The 18,089-nt window shown below is 39.0% G+C and overlaps 1 protein-coding gene across 3 annotated transcripts in view; it reads right to left on the reverse strand.

The window, feature by feature from the left end:
* Positions 1–18,089, reverse strand: part of FARP2 (FERM, ARH/RhoGEF and pleckstrin domain protein 2) — an 80,906-nt gene that overhangs the window by 21,323 nt on the left and 41,494 nt on the right. For 2 of the 3 annotated variants that reach the window (XM_075717189.1, XM_075717190.1), the window contains exons 9-13: positions 16,628–16,791; positions 16,413–16,481; positions 15,228–15,285; positions 14,309–14,549; positions 135–313 (exon numbers count right to left, since the gene is read on the reverse strand). In XM_075717189.1, the coding sequence (XP_075573304.1) occupies positions 135–313; positions 14,309–14,549; positions 15,228–15,285; positions 16,413–16,481; positions 16,628–16,791 (711 nt within the window). Of the gene's footprint in view, positions 1–134; positions 314–5,118; positions 5,126–14,306; positions 14,550–15,227; positions 15,286–16,412; positions 16,482–16,627; positions 16,792–18,089 lie in introns of all 3 variants that reach the window. The other variant, XM_075717191.1, reaches the window with a different exon arrangement.

An 18,089-nucleotide genomic window follows, 5' to 3' on the forward strand; every position in this document is an offset into this window, starting at 1 on the left:
TTCAGCACTGGAGTTTTTAACGTTAACCGCCAAACTTATCTGTTCTACCACAAAATATAATGCAATCAGCATTCAGTGACCAGCAAGCACAACTTTTCTTGTGACGTAAATTCCCAGTTGCATCATTATCTTACCTTACGTTTCATTTCATCATCCTCTTCTATCCTGGCACTGCCAGCATCACTAAGGACAGGACTCAGAAGAGGAGACGAACCCTGTCCGGCTGTATTCAAGTTCACCCGAAACGCTGGGTTCAAGCCCAGCGGACTCTTCAGCATGAGGGAAGAGAGCTGAGCATGGTCCACTGGGAGGCCTGGGTAGGAAGAGAATGAGAAGATGGAGTGGAAAAGGGGAGAAAATGGTTTCAAAGACAGTGCATCTAAGATGATTACCCATTGTTACTGTAAACCATAATTGCAATCTCATGTTATTAAAAAAAGGCAAAAGAAAAAAATTTTAAAAGGCATATATATCCAAAGACTTAGGCGCATATCTCAAAGCAAACGGAATGTTCTCTGCAACCCAGTTGTTTTACATGGCAGTGCAGTAAGGACAGACACATTTACAACTGAATTTAAGAGAAAGGATAAATTGTTTAGTGTCTAGGAAAAAGTGCTCAAATCCTGTTAGATTTTGATGAGTAGCAGCAGGGTTCACAAGATAGGATTATACTGCAGTAACAAGAATACAGCTTTTAATTTTTCCTTTTTAAAATGAAAATTACTTTTCACCCCAGGGAAAAGCTAGGACAAATCATTCCACTACTCTCCACTCCAGAAAAAAAGTCCAGAAGATAAAGCTCACTAAAAATACATTCAGAAATCGGGGAATTTCCAAAATTGCACCGAGGGAAGAAAACATATTGCTATACAAAAAGTGACCATGCAAGAGATTTCATTCCTGGCTCTTCTAAGTGTATGAACAGAATAATCTACTGATCTCAAAGGAAATCAATTTTGCAGCACTGAGTATTAATTGGATGGACATAATCCTGTTGCACAGCAAAATCTGTCTGAAGCAGGAGTAACATGCACTGCTTTGCTTTAGCTTATTAATTGTCAATCTTTTTTTATATTAATATTTAATTTGTGGAGCCTTCAGAGATTTCTGACATGTAAGGCACCTTTACATTGAATTTAAGCCTATGAACAGTAGCTGCTCTCCTCTCTTCTGCAGACTTCTTAGAAAGAACCCACAGACAGCCCTTGGGGGTTCACAGTGAAAACGACTGTTCAAGAAGATCTGCCTTTTGGGACCAAACGAAGGCAACAGACACTCCAATTACTCACACACTACACCCATAAAATTCCTACCTAACCTCACCTTTTTTTTTTTCCTGATCTTCCCTATGATAAACAGACAAGCTTCATCAGATCAGGCAACTGAATGGGTACCAAGCACTTTGGTATCTACTGCTGTCACCACACTGCTCAAACCCTCAGCCACACTCGCAACCCTCACCAGCATGATTTGTTCTGTGTTACAAGCAGAGAGCAAGGGATAAATCACCTGACAGAAGGCAAACAGAAAAATTGACAGCGAAGCCGAAAATACCAACTCATCCATTCCCAGACTACTTAAAAATCATCCCAAAAGGCTTTAAAAAAAAACCATCAGCCCCCATGGATATCCAGTATCTCTCGATACAGACACAGGGCACGCATGCCGGAGGAGAAGGAGTTAGGAGCTTTTCAATTCACTACTGGCAGGAGCGGCTGCTGCTCTCTGGCTCAGGAAGCAAAACCACTGCAAGGCACCCGGCAGCGTGACAATGGCGAGGGAGCCCAAGCGCGTATTTTCACATTGACAAATGCAGGAAGCTAAACAGTGCTGCACTCGGTCACCTGGAAGAGATTCAGATCATCAAGGCTGCGGAGTTAACTATTAATACACTAGTCAAGCATAGCCATTCTAGAACAGATTTTTATTTCTGCCTGAGCATTTGCTTCATTCCCACTGCTTTTAATATTAGCACAGGAAAGCAACAACTTCTGGCACTTGTTTCACCCATACGGGGACAGGACCTTATTGGAAGTTTGCTTTTAAATGCCAGGGATGCTGAAACAACAGCTTAAAAACAAATAAGCCACAAGCTTAGGGGGGTGAGAAGCTTCTTTAAATTCTTGGAATCTAACACAATGTAGCAACAAGTTCCAGAATCTGTAACTTGAATTGCTTCTGGACAGACCAAATGTTCAGATACAAGGGGAGCAAAAGTGATAAAACTTGCTACAAACTCCACTGCCTTTCTATGTCAATCGAGTTGTTCTAGTTTTTATCTCCTCCAACAGGAGAAGCTGGCCATTAAATTCATTTCAAACACTTGCTCATTTGTATGTGACAGCGCAAACCACATTGCCCGAAGTCAGAGTTATTTCTGAAAATGACAGGCACGTTGAGCTCCTTGAGAAGCCTGAAACAAAAAGCAGAACCCACAATGCAGAAGCACAGGGCATCCCCTCTCCCCAAGCCTGGGAGGGGGCTAACCTACAGACCAAACACCTATTGCTTCTTTGGGGGCAGGAGTGCCCTTCCCCTGCATGCTGACAGCTATAGGCGGACACCCTGTAGCCTGCTGTTTATTTCCCTAGGATGAAGCAATAAAGAATTCAGGAAGGAGCTGTTAACAGCTGCAACTTGTAACAGGCTGTCAACTTGAATAGCAAATTCTGCAAAGGGACTTTCTAAGGTTAATGTGACTTCCGAAATTTGTCTTTTCTAGAAAGGACTATAAAATGTCATAGAGCAGCTCAGGTTAGCTTTTTTGCTAACATTTGCTTAAACATTTGGTATAAACTCAGTATGATGGCATATCCTAACAGATGATGTTACAAGCACGTACAGAAATTTTCATTCTCATAATCCAGCAGTATTTCTCCACTGGAGCAGCAAGGGGGGAGCTCGCAGTCAAGCAGGTAAGATGTACAGAAATTCTCTGTGCTCCTGGGAAAGGATGGTAAAGGAAGAATCCATGCAACAGCTGGAACAAGAGTTGCTGCTTTCCACAGCTGTTCAGCATAGAAAAATCCTAATTAGGTAGAAATATTGGTGTGAAGATCAAAAATGTGTGAATGATTTCCTCCAACATCAAACCCTGGTGCACCAAGGTCTTCCTTGCCCTGCAGGCAACCATATCCTCCAGGTATATTAAAAGGGACTATTCTTTGAGAGGGATGTTTCCATGTTTCAACATTCTGCAGGAAGTGGAAATTTGTTCTCTACATGTAAGTCATAACACAAACATCCCAAATTGGGAAGCCTCGCTGTAAGCAGGAGTCAAGGCTTCTGTGTGATGACATGGGTATTCAACGATGTAACCCAGACCCTGATGTGCAGACACGACTGCATTCTGTACATGACAAATTTCTGCTTTCACATCATGCATAAATGTACTTAACTCAATACAACATCAAAAACATGACAGGTTGGTGTAAAATTCCACATACTCAAAGATCTTTAAGAATACTAATGCTTCTTAGTTATAACCATGTATCCTTAAGCAAACAAAACCACAGCCTCATAAAAAGACCAGCATGCATATAACTGGGAAAAAAGTCAAGTCTAACAGTAAAACATTGAAAAAGCACTGTAGTTTGCATGAACACAGCTATGGACTTCAGTGAGGATGCTAGCCTCATCTTTCACAGCTACTGTATAATACTGTCAAATTCTTTTATTATTGTTTATGCTGCCTCTTCTGTTGTCCAGGTATAAAAATGTGAAAGCCTCTATCTAATATATAAAACTATGACTTAATACAAGTGTTTGTCCACTCTACTTTTTACTGAGAGGATCTTCAGTGTATACAGATGTGAAGGTTCGTACTCAAATTTGAAAAAGAAGTATAGGGCCACAAAAATGATCCAAGGGCTGGAGCACCTCCCCTATGAGGACAGGCTGAGAGAGTTGGGGTTGTTCAGCCTGGAGAAGAGAAGGCTGCAAGGAGACCTTATTGTAGCCTTTCAGTACTTATAGGGGGCCTATGGGAAGGATAGGGGCAATCTTTTTAGCAAGGCCTGTTGTGACAGACAAGGAATAATGGATTTAAACTAAAGAAGAATAGATTTAGACTAGACATAAGAAAGAAATTTTTTGGTGAAGCACTGGAACAGGTTGCCCAGAGAGGCAGTGGAGGCCCCATCCCTAGAAACATTCAAGGTCAGGTTGGATGGGGCTCTGAGCAACCTGATCTGGTTAAAGCTGTCCCTGCTCACTGCAGGGGGGTTGCGCTAGATGACCTTTAAAGGTCCCTTCCAACCCAAAGCATTCTATGATTCTATGTTTAGAATATTATACAAAACCAGTCACAAGAAGTTCATGATGGGATTACAAAACAACCTTAAGCCAGCTGCTGTAACCATGACCTTACCTTGTATTTTCTTCAGAAGTACTCAAATGCCTCTCACTAGCTTTATTACAGTTAACATACAACAGTTTTGTTTTTTTTTTTTTCCTCAATACATCTATTTAGTGTCCAATATCCAAAATCCATTCTTATTTGCCTTGCTAATAGAAATACAGCAAAGATCTCCTCTAACCTGTCAGGCATTTCCCAGGGAATACACTTCTTTATCCCTTGCAAACTTCAGTGTTATGGGTAGTGAAGGAAAATTTTGGAAAACTATCACCTGATGACAATCAGCAATGCCAGAGAAAGGAAGGAAGAAAGCACAGAGCAGCCAGGTTTTATGTCTGGCTTGTAATTCACTACAGTAGCATAAGCCAGTTTTGGTCTCACATTAGGGACAGCAGCAGGCGACATGCTAGGGAGTTGAAACCACCTTCCCAATCAAGCTTCAAGAGTAAAAAGAAACCGATACATGAAAAATTACAACTATTTTCTGCAAACAAAAAAATTGAGTAAGAATAAATAAATGAATAAATTGAGTAACAACCTGTTAGATTACTTTCTTAACCATAACACTAAATTTTATTATTTGAACTATCAGGAACCTCTAAATTTCTGTTGTCTGAAATCAGTCATGTGATGCCTTTACTCTAATGAACTACTAGAAGACGTCCATATATATACTAAGACTTTTTTTTTTTCCCCCGATTATAAAACAGGCTGAATTGAAGCATACTTACACAATAGTTAAGGGAGAGGATATTTCATACCTTTGAACTGCCAACAAAAGGAAAGGGGGCAGGGGGGGAAGACTTAAAATTGTGTATCTGAGTTTTAATTACAGCTTTAATTTTAAAAGTGGTTCTGGAAAACTGGCATGCTAAACCCCAACATCTCATTTTTCTGTGTGCCTTCAGAAGCATGTCAGCTGACACTCAGAAAAAGCATTTGCCTTCCCCCCCCGCCACTCCCTTGTCAGTACTGTATACCTTTATAAGTGCAAAAAGCAAAATTCAGTTTCTTTTTTAAAATTTCTAGTCTACGGGTAATGTTCTGCTCCAGCAGGAGAACAGAGGTGGTCCAGGTCTGAGGCAGAATCTGGACTAAAAAAAAAAAAAAAAAAAATCACTGCAGCCATGGTGATGCTAACTGAAAAGATGAGAGTTTGATTTTCAGATCTGAAATATCAAATCTAGGATCTGTCATACCTTACATTACCAAGATCACTGGCTATCTGTTGTTTCAGAAAGAGAAGCACACAGCTCACAGCTCTGTAGGCTTTCCTCCCAAATTAATACAATTTTAAATGGTAAAAGCTCCCACTAGGGGACTAGGCCAGTTTATTAGAATACGGGTTTTGCTCATTATGTTAATATGGACTAGCTTTTACTAAAAGGTTAAGCAGAAGCCAACTTAATTTGGTTTACACTGAGATAACAAGCTTAATAGTAAGATAATAAGGTAATAAGCTTTTGGCATCCCATCTCAGTTATTTTTCAGAGGATACTTCCATTCTTCAATCTAAATTCAATCTCTACAGATAAAGCCAGATTTGAGTGCAAAGCTTGACAAAAATAAAATACAAGTATTGGTTCTGTATGCTTTATGCTTGAATGCTTAAAACAATTCAAAGACAGACAACAAAAATAGTATCCCAATAACAAAGAGCATTATTGCATGTACTAAAAGCTCTGTGAGATTCAAATGTTAGCAGTTTGACTCCTTATCAGAAGGGAGTGCCTCTTGCATTCCACTGGCTGATTCCCTTTAAAGATGTAACTTTATTATTATATTACTATTATTACTACTACTTCAAACAGATGAGATTCTTTTTATGCTAAAGCCCTGCATCGGCTGACCAGAAGATGATGGGAACCCACTCAGAGCCCCCTCCTGCCCAATGCCCTGCTGAACCCATCACATGCACAGACCAAATTATTATTTCTAGAGTGAAAGTGTTCTGCAAGCTAAGGTACTCCAACTGAAATCCTGGAATATCCCCAATCTTCCTTATTTCAAAATATCACAACTAATACATTTTTCCCCTTTAAAATAATGAGGGATAGTTGGGAGATGGAGAATCTTGAAAAAAAAAATTCTCTTAGAGCCTAAAAAAATTACCTAAGAGTCTTTAAGTTCAAAGATTTCTTTCTTTCTTACCCTCAAATGGGTACAGATCAGATTAAACATTAGAACATATTTATAGCACTTGACACATGCCCCAGTGAAACCGTATGTACCTGTGAAGTTACACATACATGTGATACTGTCCTAACATTGGTCCTGGTTTTACAGTTACATCCAGGATCTGAAATGACTGCCCTTATTTTGCCACCTTCCCCACCTTGTAAAGGCTACGCTATTTGCAGGCAAGAAAGAATATGTATCTGTTGTTATAGACTGCAGATTGTAAACTTTTATACTGTCACAGCGTTAAACAGAAATCTCTTTATGCTGTATCGATAGCTTTGTCCTGTCTGTGCTCAAACTATGACTTTGCACAAACCTCTGTTTGCAGCATCACTGAAATGAACGGTCAAGGTGTCAACCTAAATCGCTTCTTTATGTCAGGTATGTATTTTCCTTAAGTCTATGTAAAATTGGCTTAACTTTGTAACAAAACAATCAAAGGAAAGCTAACCAAATTCAACCCCTGTAATAAAGTAATATAATATCTCCTGATGTTCGAAAGGAAGTCAGAGTCAATTCTGCCCAATAATTCCTCCTTGCTGAAAAGCAAAGTTTTTGGAGTGGATATTTTCATTGTTTTATAACTCAGTAAACGTAATATGGAGAATAATGAAAAAAAATTGTCAATTCAAACTAGCAGAGAAACCTGCTCAGTTCACTTATGCAAGTACTACTGACTTTTTAAGCAAATGTTTACATAATTCAGGAAAAGAGGATTTACCCATACATTAGTCTGACTCCAAAGGAGAACTGCAACCTAGAAAATGTGCAATTGCCTCCATAACCTATGTTTACAATAAAGCACAGGTTTCCAATAAAAACAAATATACAGGAGAGAGTTAGAGGGACATACCCAGTTTAAAAGAAAATGCCTCCACAATAAATGTAATTCCTATAACGAAACCTGGACTTTTAGCCTCATTTGTACCCCAAGTAAAAGGTCTCCACAAAACAGTACTTTGAAAACCACACACCGATAGTTGCCCCAGCTGTGCTCTACTTTCAACAAAGGTGTACAGGAGGAAAACTGCCTGAAGAAATCTGGTAATAAAACTCTAAGATGCCTTGGCTAGGAGAACAAATATTTATTCTATTTCAAACACAAGGGTAATGAAAAATAAAGCTAAAAAGCCCACGTTGTCATTTATATCAAAGTTTTCCTTATTTTATTGCATAAACAATTAAAATTATGAATTAGTACAAATCTGTAGGTTCATAACCGGCAATCTGAACAGACACAAAGATATTAAAAATCCCAACATGTAATTCAATAAAACATTTACCATATAAAAGATAAAGATCAAGAGATCAATTACGAAATTCCAGCCCTCCGTTTTCTTAACATAGTCCTTTCCTGAAAAGAGTAGCACCTATTTAACTGGGGAGTCACTCTAACCAAGGCACGTGTACCCCGTACGTATTGATAAATGGGCATTTTGTGTTTCTTACCGATCTGCAGGGCTGTTGCAAGCTGTGCTCTCGGCTGCCATCTGAGCCTTGCACATTTGAACAACAGCGGCATATTGTGGCTTTCGAAAATGTATAGCAACACCTTCCCCACAAACCAGGTTATTAACCATGGTCCAAATTTGAAACCTGCAAAGCTACAGCTCACCCAGTAGGGTAATCCTATAATAGCCCATGAGCAGATAATAAAGTGGATTCTATGATACGTGTTTGGAACTGTAAAGTCTCCCCATATTCATACAGAGAGTGTATATGTATACCCGTACATATACACACAGCATTTATGACAAGTGTGATATAAGATGTCCTAAAAACTACAGGTAATGGCAGCTAAAGGACCACAAAATTGTACTGTATACTCATTCATTCAATCAATACCGCTTAGAACTTTTTTCAAAATGACAATAATGGGAATGACTTACCAACAGGTTTGCACCAAAAAATCATAAAAATATAATGACTTTTATTAGTGTCTCCATGAAATCTTACCCTTATCAGGACTTGCAACTAAACAAAAAGTACCACCACCAAAACAAACAAACCAACCCAACACCAAACCAAAACCAAGCCACCAACCAAAAAAAACCAAATCCCTTAAAGAAAATCACCTATGACCACAGTACAAATATACACAGGAAAAAGATCAATACTTGGTATCCAGCAACTCTGAAATTCACTGGAAATTAAAATGAAATTTGAGAGCAGATCAATATATTGCCCTATTCCATCCTAAGATAAAATATGCTAAGTCCTGGGAAATATACAGCATGTATTACTTGAATAATGAATGGGTGCTTTAAAATTACAAAGTCTACACACAATAGATAACACAGGCTAGTAAAGTTTACCAATGTTTAACCAGGTGGTGGATAGGTCAGAGAATATTCTATGACCCGTGTTTTGTGCAAATTAAAGGAGTTCACTAACTGCATATACAAAGATCAAAAATGTTCTGATGTAGTGCTTTACATTTAATAAATGTGTTTAAGCACAGAACAGTTTTAAGTATACACCTACAAGACTACAGGTACAGATTAAATTACTCACTCAAGACACACATTTCTTAGTGTCTTTTAGTTGCACTGCAACGCACAAGTTGAGTACTGCAAGAGAGCTAAATCCATCAGCCTAACTCATTTGGAAAAGCCACCAATATTGACATGCTTTCTACGGCTGCACGTATTTGCTAAAATAGGAAAACAGAAGTGGAAGGATGGAAAACAGCCTTATTTCACTAAGGAGCAGGAGTGATGGCTCCAGCATGCTCCCTTTGCTGAGCTACCACTGCAACAGCTGGTGGATGCACAGTCCGGAGCAGGAGAACAAGCCTGGAAACCCCAGTGGTTCTCTTTACTGGAAAAACACAGCACTAAAACCTGTACATTGACTAGAAATGTAAGTACCTATATATGTCCCCCTGAACTTCCCACAGATGGGGGCAGAAACCAAACGTGAAAGAACGTACCTGCAGAAGTGACAGTGTTGGGGGGAGGAGAGGATGACCACTCACTTGCCACAGACAAGTGAAGGTTTGCACCTAGGCTTTCATCTGCTCCTACCACAGCTCCTCAAATGCTTTCTTCTCACGGCGAGCATGCATGGGATGCTCGACAAAGATCTTCTGATTTTTCCTATGTAATCTCCCCCTTTTTTCATGCCATGCGATTCCTGCAGCAGCTTTCGTTGCTCAGGGTCTGCAAGACTCCCAGCTCTCTTGGTTAGGCGGCTGGCACCAACTCCACACCTGCCAGCATACTACTCACCTTCTTGAAAAGAAAACTTGTGTGCTCAGGAAAAAAAACCCCAGAAATCAGTACCGGGAACTAAGTTTTAGCAGTATCAACACTGTAAAAAGTAAACAAAACAAAACGCAAAGAGTAACACTGAAAGCTTAGCAGAATCGCTGGTACTTGGGACATAACCACACTGCACCGAAGTTCACCAATTCCCTTACACTACCCAAAGACAACTGAAAATGATACGGACAGAGAACAGAAAGCCCTTCCTTTTCTTATCTTCTCCTGCCACCTCAGGAGACAACGAGGAGAGAAGAGGATGCCTGGCATGGCTCTAATACACTAAAATAACTCACAATTGGTGCTCAAGTTTACTGTGAAGCACTGAGCTGTCCTGTTCCCTTGAAGGCAGGCTGTTTTTCTCTCCATCTCTATTTGAAAGTGAATCCGAACTCATCCCTCTGGAGGAAATGATGAAGAACCTTTTCTCACAGCTTTCTTGCAATAATAAAAATTCTACTTATGAATGAAATTTTCTCCTCCTTTGTGCCTATCTGGGAAACCACAAATAAAACGACAGAGCAAAGCATGCAACTACATCCTCAGAAGCCATATAGCTTTGAAAAACAGAAAAGCCCAGAAAGAAACCATGACAGCTATATGCTATCAACTAGCAACAGCATAGATCTAACTAGCAGGTGGCAGGGGCACAGGCAGCAGCACCGAACTCTCGCACAACCTGCAAGTACAACAGGTTGTGTGCAATCCCAACAAGGGATATTGGCTTGTAGGTGCTGACCAGCATTGTCTTTGCACAAGCATCTGATATCCAAGTACACAGAGGAGTCAGAGGACATGAAGGTCAGTGTTCCTGGTGACACCCGTAACTAAAACCTTCATTTGAACAGTTCCGTACCCAGGTCAAAGCTCTCCCCACCCCACCAGCCCATCCTCACCTGTGGCTACACACATCTTGCTCTAAGCTAAAGGACTGAGATCCTAGTCACTCCCATTCCTTTAGAAAACAAAAGGGGCATTATATTAAGACTCATTACTTTTTTTTTTTTTTAAATCCCTGAGATTTAAAATTGCCAATAAAAGATCTGCATAGTTGCAAAATACAAGGAGAAAAACATGGAAGACGCCTTTTTGAACTAACTGCGTTGCAAGACGACGTACTGGCAAGCCTTCTCTCAGGATTGCCAAGCGTGTTTATTGAAAACACAGTCAGCCTTTTTCCTGAGATCTTTTGAAAACTTAGAGAATTTAGTTGGATTTATTCCCATATTAAGCAATTCTGAAACATTTAGAGAGAATGCTTGTGATTGAGGCACAGAACATGAAATGGAGGCAAACATGGTTATATGTAAATAGCTGAATCCTGCTTCTTTTTTTAAAAGATCAAAGAAATTAACAGACTTCCTCTAAATCTTTATCTAGGTATTTGTCCCTGACTCTACCACCTGTAAGAGATTTTGCAGACAGAAGTCTTTTTACTGTTGTTTTTCAAGTTACATAATGTAGTTAGTTGTGGGAAGGAAATCAGATGAACTGCCTAAAAACATACTTAAAGGTACCAAAACTGAAGACCTCCTCCAAGTACCTATTTAGAAATGTCACATTACAAATCCACGACATCATCTCCACAGGTATGAATAAAGTCACATGAAGAGCCAGAACACACATTCAACAGAAGCGGGGGGTAACCAAATGTATAGCACTTCTAAACAAAAAAGAGCAATCAAAACTGCTGTACATTCCTGTAGGTCCAAAATAATACTTTATTCTAAATGTGCTTTGATTTTCTGTGCCACTGGCAAAGGCAACAGGTTTCTCATGGAACAACAGTGATTCCACTCAAACATAGTAACCACAACATGAAATTAAGTGCTATGAAGAATAATCATACCTTGGTAAAAACTAAACTAGAGAAGAAATGGGTGACTAAAGGAGGTTTTACCTCCTCGTGTTCTACCATACCTTGAGATGTATTCCCTTGAAGTTTTAGTTATCAGAATTTTGAGAAATAATAGTATTTTTTAAATGTTTGAGTAAAGAATGAAGGCCTTTCAGTGATATATCAAGATCGCATTTAAGAAAATTGATATCAATAATATCAAGCATAAAGTTATGCTTGTAACTGTAAGCTGCTTATTTTGGATTGTACTAGTACTGCATTCTCTCCTAGAAACTGCAAAGGACTTAAAATTGGTCAGAGAACCCCAAAACCAAATGGCTGAAGGAGATGATGCCTTCCATCAAAAGGTTTTGGTCAGGTGTTATGTATTTCACATTCTTGCTCATAAAAAAGCAAAATACTCTAAAAAATGCTATTATGAGCTGAAGGTCAGAATTTCACCCCCCCAATCCATCAGGTTAGCAGACAGGAAGGACGTTTCGCAACTTTTACTGTTTCACCTCAATAAATGTTGCTAAATTAGATGTGACCAGTTCAGTAACAGTCTTTTCAATTATGCTTTCAAACTTACAGATCAAAGTCTCATGTCAAAGTCACCTGACTAAAGAAATTTGTAAAAGCAGTGAAGCTCTAATTGTTGCCTACAGTATTTGCTCCTCCTAACATCTCAATTGCTCGGAAAGATTACAGTATTTTTCTGAATGGAGTTCATATTTTAAAGAAAAAGTTAAAGCTATCACTAGGTTTACCACCACCTGTCTTCCTCAGACAAAGCACACTTTTATGAATTAAATTTGTAAGAATTTTTACACAGTGGTTAAATAAAAAAAAAAAGAAGGTGAGACAAAATGCAATGGGGCTTAAGTGCTTTTATAGTCTATGTATATATCTCCAAACTGTGGCAAAGCAGAAGGGTACTTGTTTGTTGCTGGACTGGTGAAGGCACTTTGAAGTCAGAAAACACAACAATTGTCTTCACAAGAAGTTTTGGTGACTGCTATTTTCATTTCATTGTGTACACATTCCCTCTTCTAAACTACCATGTAGATTATTTATTCTTCAATGTATACCATAGACATGTTGCATAGGTTGATATTTTAAAACTTTCCTTCATAGCTGATTTGAAGATTGTAGATTTTTTTGATTGTGGAAACAAAAAAAACCCCAAATGAGGACTCTCACTGCAGTGCAGGAAAACAGCTAATTTACTGGATGCAGCTCCTTTTAACAAGCATGTGCAAAAGTGACTGTTGCATTCAGGTGTTGAAGGAACGGCATATTATATCAGACTCTTACAGGTACGTTTATAGCCAAAGAAATCCTTCAGGGTGCTGTCATTTGTGATGTCTGCATGAGCCAGCTGACGATACTTAACTTCTCTGAAATCAGTGGTTTTTCCTAATTGCAGTATTTTGCAAACATCGTAGCCTATTATAACACATTCTGGATGCAGTGTGATGGATATAATGCAGCATGAAAGCTAGGATGCTTTGAGGGAAACTGAAGAGGTACATAAAAAAAAAAAAAATCAACTACATTATGTGATTTAAAATCCAGCCACTGGATTAGAGTTTTCTTGCTTGAAGTGAATGACATCACACCTTTTTGACTTCTAAGCCTGAACAGCAGAGAGGGATGCATCACAATAATCAAGAATCAATCAATTGACATGTGCCTTCTCTGTCCAGTCTTCTTGCATGAGATTTTTTAAATTATTCTGAAAGTCAAAAGCAAAGCTATCACTGGTGGCTTGAGCAAAAGGGTTACTAAAGAAAAGGTTTACATCCAGTGGCGCAGCAGTTTCGGAGTCCCAGGAGTCTGTGTCTGTGCTGCTGGAGTCTTCCGTGGTGGTAGGTGGATAGCTCAGCTGTTCCAGCTGGTCAATAATGTCCGTGAACTGAAAGGCTGAGCTGGACTCAGAGCGGACCGAGTAGGCGGGAAAGTTCACCATAGAACTGGCCTCTGAATGGTTTGCAGAGCTGTACGTGTGCAGAGAGGATGTACCATTCAGTGGTAAATTATTGAGGGAGCTGCTCTCGGAGCGGTTGTTAATGAGTGAACTTGTTTCGGATGGGCTCAGGAGGCTTTGCATTCTGCTTGCTTGGGCCTTCACCTCAAACAGCTCCGAGGTATCTGATGGTCTCTCATTGCCGTTGAAATCGCTCCCTTCTTCAAATTCAAACTCACCTTCCATATTCATATCTACTGCTTCAGTTGAGTACCTGTCAGGGCTTGACTGAGAAGAGACCATATTTTGCTGAAGGGCATCTGTAGTTAAGCCAGGCGACTCTGACACACACGTAGAAAAATCAGAGCCCTTTAACTCTAAACCACTGTACACATACGAAAACGCCTCAGAGCCCCCAGCAAAAAAGGAAATTTCTGCTGGGTCATCATCAATAAATTCCTCTGATACCTGTAACTGTGAATTTGTCAATGTGAAAAGAGAGGCACCCCGACTGCCATGCTGATGCTCTTGTTCAGCAATGAGAACACCTGCGGTAAAGTCATCCTCATCATTGTCATTTTTACAAACAGCAACCCTGCTCTCGTTACTACTCTTCTCTATGTCTAGATCTAAATCGCAACCACTCTCAACAACAGGACAAGCAGGGTTACAGTTTCCTGCAACACTACCAAACCCAACACCTTGGAGCATAGGAGATCCAGGCTGCTGCATCAGTTTTCTCCCCACTTCTTCTGCTGGTGCTGCAGTGTTTTTTTCTGGAATCCTTGTGGATGGCGCTCGGGGGTCCAAAGAAGAAGGGCTGGTTTCTGCAAAGATGGGCAGGACAGGAGTAGGAGTGGACGATGAGTGAACTGAGTGGAAGGGGGCAGCTGCTGAGGCAGGAGACCCCGGGGTTCTCACGCCCTCAGTGAATAGGACATTCTAAGAGGGAAAAAAAGTAGAAACAGAACACATAAAAAGGTTTTTACAAGACATAAAAACAAACGCAACATCCAGGTCCTGATGCAGAAGGAATACGTGCTTCCAAAGAGCCCACTTTACGGCAAACAAAACGTTGCATACAGAAACAGATCCAGCACTCCCAGTAAGAGGCAAGATCTTTTTTCCTGAATTCTGATAACTGGATGGAAAATTAAATCCATTTATTTTATAGCCTCTGCTGAAAAAGCATCCCCAAGGGAAAGTAACACAAAACAATGACAGCGAAATCATGTGATGCCTCCTTAACCTCTTGCATGTAAACACTTGTTTCTTGCCACTGATTGTAGAAGGCTTCCATACAATGAACCTAAGACTTTCACAGAAAGCAGTTAGATAGTACCTGAAGACAAACTAATCCTTTGAAATAATAACATACTAGACATCATGACATTTTCTTTTCAGTTAAGCTGAACTGAAAAAGAAAATATTACTCACTTCAGACTCCATTGGCTACAACTACCAAAACTGATACCACTCACAAAAAGAAGAAAAACCATCTGTCAGGGACAAAGATCAAACAGGTTCACTCAGATCACCTTTCCTTAACCTTTCCTTCCATCTTGGAAAGCTGGTTGTCAGCTTCCCTGACTGCAGTATTAAGAGTGCTGCAGAACTGACCTGTTTTGGCATGTCGGTGTTCAAAGCACGAGTGGACACTCTGACTTTGCTGTGTCTCCTGCAGAACAGAGAGCATCCTGTGAGTATCCAAAACAGGAGTCAGCCTTCTCCCTTCCCCATTCAGCTCTTTCCATTCTAGTATCCAACAGAAATGTCTCAAACTGTATTTCATCATGTTTTGTTAATAACTAGTTCAAGATTTAAAAAGTCACAAGAGTTGTAAATTAAACTATGCAGGAGTAAGAAACATACAGAAAATGGAATCAAGCAAGATCCAGATCATTCATACCACTGAAGGAGAACTCAAAAGCAACTTGGTGCAGGAGACTAGACTAAATAGCACACTTAGTTTAACTTCTTTGTCATCAGCACAAGTATCTACAAATGAATGGCTTCAAAACCAGAATGAGTTAATCTGTAACAATTTTAAAAACAACTTACAATTCAGTCAACCATATAATTTATGGCATATAAAATTCTGTATGTTACACCCCAAAAAGTGGTATCCTGCATCACACTCATGGTTAGATTCATTCTATGTCAATAATTTACTAGAAAATCAATTTTTCAAACAGAAAAGGAGCTCAACTGAAGTCTAAGACATAAAAATATTTATTAATAGTAGATTAATGCAAACTTCTTAAAATTCCTATTAAGTTCCTATAATCTTTCAGATTAAAGACTATGAAGAGTTTCCCAGATGTAGACAGGATAGTTTCATAGTCAAGTAAGTAAATGACAATTTTATAATGAAAATGCACATTATTTATTTACATGTTTAGAAAAGAATGAGTATTTAAGGTCACATTTTCAGAGTTGCACATCCCAAGTTCAGTTATGTGCTCTGCCACTGGCTACTTGCATAGCTACAGTGACATACAGATAAGTCCTCACTAATTTCAGTGAATCTTCGAAACATACTGAACTTTTAGATGGCTAAGTCACACATTGTCCACGACATTAAAATGCAATACTGAAAGTTTCCTAAGCTTCTTTACATCATCACCTAATTATAATTTTTTTAAAATTTAGTTCAGCTACCTTAAATTTGAGGTAACCTCATTAACTGAGAAGTCAGCAAACGACCATGCCTCCAAGCATCATTTAGAAACACTGAAATTTAGGAAATAGGGGCACTGTGAACATCACAACTACATTTCACCTTACAAAAGTATTTGTACTTACCTTTCATATGGTGTTTTCTTCATCCCACTGTCCTTAATATAATCCACTAGTTGCTTCTGTGTTCGTCCACTGTGAACCCACAAAAGTACAAATGTTATGAAACACAGTGGATGACAATTATAAAGGAAATGACTTTAGAAGACTTTTTCCTTTTGATCTCATTTTCTAAGATGTAAAGAATTCAGCTTTAATAAATCTGTTATGTTTCTCCGTACCTGTATCTAAATGATGACCCTCTGGTGAAGAACACTGCTTTAGCCTTTGGCTTTGGCTGATCAAAGAGCCTAAAGAATGTGTGATATTCAACACAGATTTTCCAGAAGGTTTTACACTCATCCCTACTTCCCAAAAGAAACTCCAGCGTATCTTGATACGGGCCCTGGGAACAAAACACAAAAGCTAAGTAGCACATAAAATGGCAATGGAAGAGAAAAGGGGAGTACAAATAGGTGTCAACAAAAAGGCTGAACTCCAGTGAGATGCAGTATTTTGCTAAGTCACTTCTCATATGCCTTAAAGCAATGGAAGTGATTTCGAATGCAGTTTAAATCATTTAATAGCTTTCAAAAATACTTGTTTACCTTGAAACTGTAAAAATCTTTAAAATGCACTTGACTTTAGAAACATGCTCAACATAATCCACCTTAAGAAATACGGATCATAAAGTTAATAATTTGAAAGAAATTAAAATATTTAAGTGAAATAGTAGCAATTTTAAAATACTTTTTCCTTAGAAGTTCTGATGCGTGTCTTACTTCCCAAGATTTAGACAAGACTAGAAAATACTGTGTATGTCAGAGTACAGTTATCACATGAAATTTCTGAGCGTCTCTTTGCAAGGCACATTACTACACATGCAGACAGCGTGTCCTGCTTCAGGTTTCCTTGCTACACATAACTATAGTATGTCCAAACATTTTTTTCCCCATTGTAATACAACCCTATGTTGAACATAATCTCATCATCCAGTGTAGAAGCAACAATAACTTCGATGACATCTGCAATCAACAGCATCTACTGTAAATCAGCCAAGCATGAAAAATAACACTTCTGCTATACAGACATAGAGAAAAGATAAGGCTGTAGCAAAAGTAATCACACAGTCCTTAAAATTAAGCTCCAACAAATATAATCTCAGCCATCTATTCTTTCCTGAGGTATATCAGGTTATTCTCATTTGAATCAAGGGACTCTACCAGATTTTTTGTTTCAGCAGCACATATTCAACAACTTCCTGGAGGAAATAGTCACATAAAGCAATCACTGCTTGTGTCAGCAGTGTACTATAGTGTTCTTTTAAGGAGCTACAGCCAAAAGCACTTCCTAACACACTTTTACAAACAACAGAGACTCAATATTTCAATGCTTAAGTTACCTTAGTTCATTTTGACAATAATGGATAAGAGCATTCATGAGAGTGTTAACCTCCATTTATATTCAAGGGAACTATTAAATATAACCTTTTCAGAGTAAAAGTACTGAGACAAGATACACCAAATACTTGGAATTTTTTTTCTATCTTACATTTACACGTTATGCCTATGTCAAGGATAAGCTGAGGCTGATACACGAAATCTAAAAATCTAAGATGACAGACATGGAGTGAGAAAAGAAAGGTTTTTACTTGAATGATGAAGCCAAGCCTACCCCACTGAAGTTGTTTTATAAAATTACAAA

The sequence above is a fragment of the Pelecanus crispus genome, chromosome 9 (genome assembly GCF_030463565.1).
Source record: "Pelecanus crispus isolate bPelCri1 chromosome 9, bPelCri1.pri, whole genome shotgun sequence".
In the NCBI taxonomy this organism is placed as follows: domain Eukaryota; kingdom Metazoa; phylum Chordata; class Aves; order Pelecaniformes; family Pelecanidae; genus Pelecanus; species Pelecanus crispus.